This window comes from Puma concolor, chromosome E4, assembly GCF_028749965.1.
Source record: "Puma concolor isolate L17-30 chromosome E4, mPumCon1.1.hap2, whole genome shotgun sequence".
In the NCBI taxonomy this organism is placed as follows: domain Eukaryota; kingdom Metazoa; phylum Chordata; class Mammalia; order Carnivora; family Felidae; genus Puma; species Puma concolor.
In genome coordinates, this window is record NC_141683.1 from 55,655,898 (window position 1) to 55,665,352 (window position 9,455).

A 9,455-nucleotide genomic window follows, 5' to 3' on the forward strand; every position below is an offset into this window, starting at 1 on the left:
TCTCTCCCCTTTCATTACGTGCACTAGAATGTTAGCTCTATGTATTGACCTATTTCTCTATTCAGACAGTTAAAAAGGGGAAAGAGTAATTTAGGAGTTCATGAACAATGGAAAAAATGAAATAACCAATGTCCAAAGATAAGTTAGGTGTATCTTCTGCTTGTTTTCACTGCCAGCCAACTCGACTACCTGCATCCATTCCAATATATCCTCAAATATTTAACAATCTAAAGAAGTTGTTATAAAATGCATCCACCTCTTTTAAAACTAATTCAAAGGATATTATAAATAAAGTATTTGCCATTTTTTATTGGACACAAGTGTTGGAATTTTAACAAAGGTGTTGTGCCTCCCTGTCACATCTTCTTTCACAGATTTTTTCCCTTAGGCAATCTGGATTCATCTAAAAACTTGCCTGAAAAGATCGGACACTGCTTTTAATAACCCAATACCTCTTTTAAGTGCCAGACACTTTCTTTGGAATGTATATCCGAGAGCAAAGATAAACTTTACTTCCCAAAGTTTACCACAAGAGAGACTTACTTAAAAATTGAGATACAGCTGGCATATCATATTATGTTTGCTTCAGGTATACAATATAGTAAGTGATTCAATATTTGTATAGACTGTGATATGATCATCACAAAGTACACCCACAAAACATAGTTACAACTTTGTGTGTGTGTGTGTGATAACTTTTAAGACCTATTCTCTTAGCAGCTTTAGGATATAGAGTATCATTACCTAGAGTCACAAGCAAGAAAGACTATTACAAAAAAATGTCATCCAATGATTTAAACAGGGAGTTTTTATTATTTACTTTGAATATTTATTATTTTATTCAGAAAAGACTTATGGTCTTAAAAAAAAGTTACAGGGGCGCCTGGGTGGCGCAGTCGGTTAAGCGTCCGACTTCAACCAGGTCACGATCTCACGGTCCGTGAGTTCGAGCCCCGCGTCAGGCTCTGGGCTGATGGCTCGGAGCCTGGAGCCTGTTTCCGATTCTGTGTCTCCCTCTCTCTCTGCCCCTCCCCCGTTCATGCTCTGTCTCTCTCTGTCCCAAAAATAAAAATAAAAAACGTTGAAAAAAAAAAAATTAAAAAAAAAAAAAAAGTTACAGAAACAAAACAAAGAAAATAATTTCTCTAGATGAAAGACAGAGTTGTGATTTTCAAGGGTATTTGTAATCATTATCCTAAAAATGATAAAACTGCTTATATATTTTTCTTGTTTCTTCTATTTCTGCTCACTTATGCATATTAACAAATGAGCAAGAAACCAGCAAAATTATCAGAGAAAAAGCAAGATAAGAGGTACAGAAAATCACAAACCAAGAAATATCACCTCTAAAGTCTATGAAAACTGGATGACACACTCAGAAATATTTCTACTAAGTCCAAAAAAGCCACCGAAACAGACAACCTTGATTTAAATATTTATCAAGTCTCTCCAGTGTGACTGCCACACTAGGGCTCCCAGTCTCCACAGTCTGTCACGTCCAATCTACTCTATCTCCACAGCGATCTAATTAAAAGATCAATCTGACCTCCTGCTCTTGTTTAAATTACTACACTGGCTCATCCTCTTAGCCAGTTTAACAGTAAGTTCATCTACACAATAATCAAATCCCACCAAAACCTGGCCTAGCTTCCCTTCCCATCTGGCCCCACATATACTCTAGGAATCATCCCTCTGCCTGAAACAAAATACTCCCATCTTGAACTATCCATCTCGCAAACCATTTTTACAGGTGAACTGAGACTCACAGAAATAACTTGTCCAACGACATATAGCTAGTGATAGAACCATATCTAGAATACAAATTCTACCCTTGGTGTTCCTAAAGACCTTTGTAACTATTTTTTGTAACTATTATATATGCTAGATGCATGTTAAAATGTCAGATTTTTCTCATTAGCACTAAATATGAACTTCTCCAAGAAGATCCTATTGGCTGCAAGAATAGATTTTTTTTTTTTTTTTTTAGTCTTAAAAATAAATCAGGGGTGCCTAGGTGGCTCAGTTGGTTAAGTGTCTGACTCTTGAATTTGGTTCAGGTCATGACCCCCCAGGGTTGTGGGATCGAGCCCTGTGTTCTGCTCTGTGCTGAGCATGGAGCCTGCTTAAGATTCTCTATCTCTCTCTCTCCCCCGTGCCCCTCTCCCTTGCTCACACACACACTCTCTCTAAAATAATAAGTAAAATAAAATAAAATAAAATAAAATAAAATAAAATAAAATAAAATAAAATAAACCATTCTGGTAAGGGATGTTGATTAATGGAAGAGGCTATGCATGGGTGGGGACAGAGTATATAGGAAATCTCTGTAGCTTCTACTCAATTTCAATTTTGCTGTGAACATAAAATGGTTCTATAAAATAGTGGTTTTTTTGATTAATCAAGATTTACTAAGTTTAATATAAGGATTCACACTTGTTCTGAAGGTCAGCTGGTCACACGTCAATAACAGCAAGGATTATGTAGTCAGAAACCTAAGAAAAAACAGAAGTTTCACAAACAGTGGGGTTTACTTCCAACACACTGTGATGCACTGGTGTTTACATGTGCCCAATTAAGTACAGTTAGGGATTATATTATTTAGTTTTAACTAAACTGACTCTCACAACATGGAGAAGTAGCTTTAAAAAAATTCCTGCAAAGACTGCAACGATAATAACTACACAAGTACAAGCCAACAAATTGCAGGGCTAAGACTCTTAACTAGTACAAGCTATTCTTCAACCACATCACAATGTAAAATAATCTAGTCAGTCAATCACAACGCTCTAACCAGAAATTATTACTTGAGAATAAAAAAGTACTATTAACAGAAAGTATTAAGATTGTTTATTTTTCTCATCTTTTTTAAACATCTAATTTATGTAACTTATTAGTATTCTATTATACTAATATCATACTGGCACACGCATATAACTTATAAACATTCAAGCACATATTAAAGGTGCATGCACATGGTTTCACTGGGAGGGGCACACTAAAAAATTTTTGAATATCCACTGCTTAAAGCACCAATTAAATCTTTTTCCCCTATAGGACAATGATCAATCTTCAGTTTGCCAGGCCCAGTATATTAGGCTGCAAGATGCCTCCCAGAGATATTCCAGTCCTAATCCCTGAATATGTTACTTTACATGCTAAAATAGTCTTTGCAGATGTGATTAAGGATTTTGAGATGGGGATATAATCCTGGATTGTCTGGGTGGGCCCAATGTAATCCCAAAAATGCTTGAAAAAGGAGGCAGGAGGATCAGTCCACAACAGATGTGAAGACTGAAGCTAGAGGTTAGGATGATATGAGGAAGGAGTCATAGAACACAGGTAGCCCTGGAAGCTGAAAAGGTTCAAGAAACAGATTCTTTTCTTTTCTTTTTAATTTTTTTTATTCTTTATTTTTGAGAGAGAGACAGAGAGACAGTGCGAGCAGGGGAAGAACAGAGAGAGAGGGAGACACAGAATCTGAAGCAAGCTCCAGGCTCTGAGCTGTCAGCACAGAGCCCAACACAGGCCTCAAACTCACAAACAGTGAGATCATGACCTGAACCGAAGTTGGACACTTAACCCACTGAGCCACCCAGGCGCCCCAAGAAACAGATTCTTTATCTCAAAGACTTAAGAAGGAACCAACTCTGTTGACACTTGACTTAAGCCCAGTTAAGACTTATTTTGGACTTCTGGGGTGCCTGGGTGGCTCAGTCGGATGAGCGTCTGACCTCAGCTCAGGTCATGATCTAGTGGTCCATAATTTCGAGCCCTGCGTCGGGTTCTGTGCTGACAGTTCGGAGCCTGGAGCCTGCTTTGGATTCTGTGTCTCCCTCTCTCTCTGCCCCTACCCCACTCATATTCTCTCTCTCTCTGTCAAAAATGAATAAACATTAAAAAAAATTTTAATATTAAAAAAAAGACTTATTTTGGACTTCTAACCCCAGAACTGTAAGATAATAAATGTATGCTGTTTTAAGGCACTAAATTTTTGACAACTTGTCACAGCAGCAGTAGGAAATCATACAGGGAATTCCTGGGACATGGGACTTTGAGAAAACCAGGATTAAGTTGGTTACCCTATTTTGAGGTTTTCAATGCCCATAACAATGTATGATACATAATGAGCATGAGAAAAATCTTTGTTGAATATTTTATGATGAAATATATAGATAATATACCCTTACTATTTTATAAAGATCTGTCATACGGATGATCTCATTTCATCCTTCTAACAATCCCATGAGGTGTGAATGAATTACTTTCCTACTTTTAGGATATACAAACTAAGGTTCAAAGAAATTACATACAATGTGTAAGGACACATATCTAGTAAGCAATGGAGCCATACCTGGAATACAGGCCTTCTGACCTTTGACAACAGTCAGGATCCTCTACCGCGAGTCAGGCTGCCTGGACTCCAATCTAAGCTCCTAAACTTAATAGCTGCCTAACTTTGCCAAATTACTTAACTTTCCTACTTCCTTAACTATAAAATGAAAAATGAGGTTTACAATAATACTTACCTCATAGGGTTGCTGTGAAGAGTGAATGTGCTAAAATGTGTAAAGTACACATCATAAACTAGACACAGAGATAGATGACAATAAATATCAGCTATCATTATAACTCTGTACTGTAGCTACGGTACATTTATACCTAAAATACTCTGTAGTACTTGATAAAGAACCACATAATATATGCAAAAGTAAAAAACAGCAACCAGAATGAATGGTAAGATGGAAGGATGGGTTTCGTGTGAAAGTACTCTAAGGTTAGGACTCTAGGCTGAAAAGACAAAAGGAGAAGGGCAACATAATCAAGACCTATAAAAATGTGAGAGTATAAACAAGGAGATAACAAAATTCAGCTATATTGGTTGGAGGAGGGAGGAGAACCTTAGAAACTAGAGTACTGTAGTATGAGCACACAGCATTCATAAATTACAAAACGATACAATGTAAAAAAGAAACTGATCACAGAACTTGAGACAATTTATGAATGACAAAGAAGACAAAAAAGGCTACTAAGAGGAGCTTAACTCTTCTGTAAACATCTGTTGAACACCACAATGGCTTACCATATCTATTACTGCTAAAGGGGGAATAGAGATGTTGGGAAATGACATACAGACCACATGGTAGCAAGAATTAGACCTTCAGTTGAATCAGTGCAATAATTTCAATATTTCATTATGTCTCAAAGACATAACATACCCTCTGCCCATCGCTACCATGTACCACTTCTCTTCTCCAATCGCATCATCACCCTACCAAGAAAATCTCAAGTCTAAATGTCCTCTTTTCAATGCCCTTTTAATGGCTTCAGTAAAGAATAATTAAAACATCCCTAAATTTGGCAGTCCAAACTAATCTCAAAATATACTACCTCAATTGTTTCTTAACCTAAACTTTCTTAAACTTTTCACTCTTTATTGAAACCCTCAACATCTATTCTTCACTGTGAGAGTCAACAAACTTTACAGAACTTTATGACTACTACTTTCAATACTAAGCTGACTGATTTTTTTCCCCCCGACAGGTCATGATATTCTCACTACTGCTAATGAATAAAGCTGAGAAACCATACTGAAGTAAGCCTAAACAAAAGATAGCCAGAAGTTACACCAAGTAACAGAAGCATGGTTAATTTAAATACACAAACGATTTTAGAAAATACATTGTAATGTTTCTACCATCCATTAAAATTGAAGAAAAAAAAATCATGTTTAAGGATACAAACTTGCAACTAATAGATAACTAAGTCCTGAAGATTTGGTGTGGGATATAGTGCATGTAGACAATGATATTGTATGACAATCATTAAACTTACTCTGAGACTAGGTCTTAACTACTCTGACCACAAAAAAGAAATGATCATTTTACAGGACAGGATAAATGTAGTAACTATCACTACAATGGCAATCAAATGACAATATACAAACGTACACCTTTACACAATGCTACATGTCAAATATGTTTCAATTAAAAAAAATTAGAGATACTGATACATTTTTAAACTTGAATGAAAAGCATACCCTTTGTCCTAGGAGCCGTTTCAGAAAGTGCTGGTGAAGAATAACATGGTATAAAGATGGGCAAAATCAAGGACAAAGAGGAAAGAAATGACGTATAACCCATACGCTACCAAGCAGCCCCCAGGAAAAGGTGGATAGGAGCAAAAGGGCTTGGTATCTCACCTGCAAATTTAAACTTAAAATGCGGTGAGTGGACTCATCTCCTGCATGCACTTCTTCATACCCAACATGATACTAACAAGCAGAAAGAGGGAAGGACAGTGCTCCTGTTAAAAGCGTTTGGAATTAAAGTCAAAAGGCCAAATGTTTTATTCTCTAAAACTTCTATCAATCTTCCAATCAAAATTCCTCAGCCAGGCAAGGGCTTTCCTTTTCCTCTTATTTATTTTTTGATGTGAGCAACAACTCTCCAACTTCAGAATCTTTGGAATCCATTGGGCACCGGTAAAAATGAAGACATTGTTGGTGTTTTCCAGAAATAAACAACACAAGGAACTTAGTTTATCTCGACTTTAATATAATAAACAGCAAACCACTGACTGAAGAAGCATCTTTCCAGTCAGCTAACGTCACACGTCTCTGAAGAAATTCCGTCGGAGGGGGGAAATGTCTTTTCCCAGTACGATGACAGCAACCCTTTTACTGACACGCTCTTCGCGCCTCAAAGACGCCCCAATACGCCAAGGATCAACAGAAACTCCATAAACTTGAGGAACAAAGCACCCTTCCCGCCTTCAAAACACAGGGCTTATCGTCCCATTACGAGGCGACATCAGCAGAAACTGCTGTACACACGACACCTAAGACACTCTACTGAACCAACGGCTTTCCATCATCTACCTCTTGACAAAGTGCTTCATAATGTCCCCCAAAGTTTCCAGAACAGCAGCCCCAAGTGCACCCGAGGCCAAAGACAGCAAGAAATGGCCCAAACTACTGCTTGTACATTACTCTCACCCTCGTGACAATCACGTTGTTTTAAAATCGCTCGTCGGGAACACACCACATCCGACACTCCTTCTGCCCTTCTCACACTACGAAAGCGAGTGGCTGGCAGGAAAGCCGAGCAACTTACCTGGCGTCTGAGAACTGCCCAAACGCCCCACCGTCTCCCAGCGGCACCGTCACTGAGTACAAAGGCACTCAGGTGGTCCATTCTGCTCAGGCACCTTTCTCTCCCACTTTGCACTCTAAAACACACCGTGAACATCTCCCAGAGCACAGCCAGGCCGGCCAGCGGGAGTAATCCGTGTGTCGCTCCGTAAGGGCCTTGGAGACCCGCACCCTAACAGCCAAGACGATTGGGGGGGGGGGGTGTGACCCGGGCTGCTCCCCTCGCCCCTCACGGGAAACTCCCATATCGTCGCGGCAACTCACCAGATCAGGGAGCACAGAGACAGGCAGGAGACCAGGGCCAAGGCCCGCCGGTACTTCTTCATCTTCTCCTCCTTCTTCCCCCTGCCAGAAGGCGGCACATCCTCCCGGCAGCCGCCACTGCCGAGGCCAAGATGGAGGAGCCGGAGCAGGAGCGCGAGGATGGGACCGAGAGTCCTTAGGGCTGCGGCGCTCGGGGAGTGGCTCCTCAGCGGCTCGCGGACTGGCCGCCCTCTCCGAGGGGCCCACGGCGGCGCCGACAGGGGCGCTTCACAGGAGGACTCCTGGGACTGCCGCTGCTGCCGCAGCCGCCGGCTCGTCCGCGCCCGCCTCCTGCAGCCGCCGCCGCCGCCACTGCCGCCCCATATCCCCCCCGCCCGCCCCGGCTCTCCCTCCGTGCTGCCGGCGACCAACGGCCGCAGCGTCCTCGTCTCCCAACAGCCAATCGCCGGCGGGGCCGCGCCACCTCACCCACCGCTGAGCTGGAAGAAGACGCGTCACCCACGTCCCGCGGCGCTCGCGCCCCCACCAGCCTCCGCGCGGGCCACGCCCCCTCCGACGTCTCAGGCGGAGCAGCCGGAGCGGGGAGGGCACACAGCGCGAGAGCCGGTGTTGCCGCCGCCCCGCCCACCTCAAAGTCCGCGCGGTCAGTGGCTCACATTCAGGAAGTCGGAGAGGACCCTCGTGACCCTCAGCTGTCTTTTTCTCCTTGGTCCGCCCCTTCGCCCAGGGCGTGCCGAGTCCGCGCAAGGCGCCTTGGGAGTTGTAGTTTGTCCTCTGGAACGCTCCTTTCCCATTCTCTAGTCCTCATAGAATCACAGTTTTGATGGAGAGGTCTATAGTTTCACTTCTCACCGCCAGAATGACCAGCTTTGGAATTGTTACACTCAGCTTTCCTCTTTTGAGCACAGTTCGTGGGATGGCCTAGAATGACGGAGGGGAAAAAAAGCTATACTAATAAAATTTAAAAAGGTGTTTTCCCGGTGTCGATGGGCCCAGCCCATCGAGTTAGGTGCTGATTGGTAGGAAGAAAGGGGTGTGCCCAGATCCCCTCTCACCTGATTGGTTGGGCGGAAAGTCTCTCGCTTCTTCTCTGCCTCAGGGAAATTTCACCGTCCTGGATTCCTCTTTTGGGGCCGGTGGAGTTGGTATGCATTCTGTTGGATTCATGCTTAGGGTGCACAACGCAAGAGCCTGAAAGGAAAACTTGGGCTCCTGTTAAGGGAGTTGGAATTCACCGAAAGCGAGGAAGGCGGTCACGTACACACGCGTATTGCTACTGTGCGGAGCAAAAAAGTGTCTGGTTCTCAATCTTTAGTAAGGAGCAGTGTGCCCACCCTGGATTTTTATGCCACTGGGGTCCCTAAAGATCTCTCGGTAGCTGGTTTCTGCCTGAAACTCCAAAATGCTTGACCGCCTTTCGTCTCAAGACCCTCTTGTAGCTCTCTTCTCTTACATGGCACAGAGTATAGAGGAAGAGGTATTCGCTTCTGCAAAGGGGAGAAGACGATGTTTGGCCGCTGGCCTAATGTGTTCCTTCATCTCTCAGGTGATATATTCCTTTCAGACTGACACTGACAGGAAGTTAGTCTCTACTGAGGGATACTTCTTTTATTAGATAAAGACATAAAAGTATAACTCAGTAGTGTTTTCCTTTTTATTGTTTTGGCTGTCAGAAGACTCAAAACTGTTTTCCCCAGAAAGCTCCCAGCCAAATGCTCTGTCTGTGCTGTGGATCATGGCATAAGGTTTAGTGTAAAAAAAAAATGTTTGAAGCAGATATTACTTTTTAATGTTTGTTTACTTATTTATTTTGAGGAGGGGTAGGGACAGAGAGAGGGAGACAGAATTCCAAGTGGGCTCTGCACACTGACACTGCGGAGCTTGAGGCAGGCCTCCAACCCACAAACGGTGAGATCATGACCTGAGCCGGAACAGAGGAGATGAAATAGAGAGTCGGATGCTTAACTGACTGAACCACAGAGGTGCCCCTTAAAGCAGATATTATTAAAACATGGGCCACACATATTGCCATGTGTCGTAG

At 42.3% G+C, this 9,455-nt stretch overlaps 2 protein-coding genes across 6 annotated transcripts in view; one reads left to right on the forward strand and one right to left on the reverse strand.

The window, feature by feature from the left end:
• Positions 1-7,548, reverse strand: part of SUCO (SUN domain containing ossification factor) — a 94,685-nt gene extending 87,137 nt beyond the window's left edge. For all 5 annotated transcript variants that reach the window (XR_015246061.1, XM_086693946.1, XM_086693943.1 and 2 more), the window contains exon 1: positions 7,415-7,548. Coding sequence is in view for 4 of the 5 variants with exons in the window: in XM_086693946.1 (XP_086550072.1) it covers positions 7,415-7,476 (62 nt within the window). In the remaining variant the exon portion in view is untranslated. The remainder of the gene's footprint in view (positions 1-7,414) is intronic.
• A 25-nt stretch (positions 7,549-7,573) lies between these two features.
• Positions 7,574-8,824, forward strand: LOC147572693 (uncharacterized). The gene is made up of 2 exons (XM_086693465.1): positions 7,574-8,179; positions 8,588-8,824. The coding sequence occupies exons 1-2, from the start codon at positions 7,574-7,576 to the stop codon at positions 8,822-8,824; spliced, it is 843 nt and encodes a 280-aa protein (XP_086549591.1).
• The last annotated feature ends 631 nt before the right edge of the window (positions 8,825-9,455 follow it).

Coding starts and splice junctions, on each gene's coding strand:
- LOC147572693 (XM_086693465.1), top strand. CDS start 7,574: ATGGGACCGAGAGTCCTTAGGGCTGCGGCGCTCGGGGAGTGGCTCCTC. Junction 8,180..8,587: donor AAGGCGCCTTGGGAGTTGTA/GTTTGTCCTCTG, acceptor ATTCATGCTTAG/GGTGCACAACGCAAGAGCCT.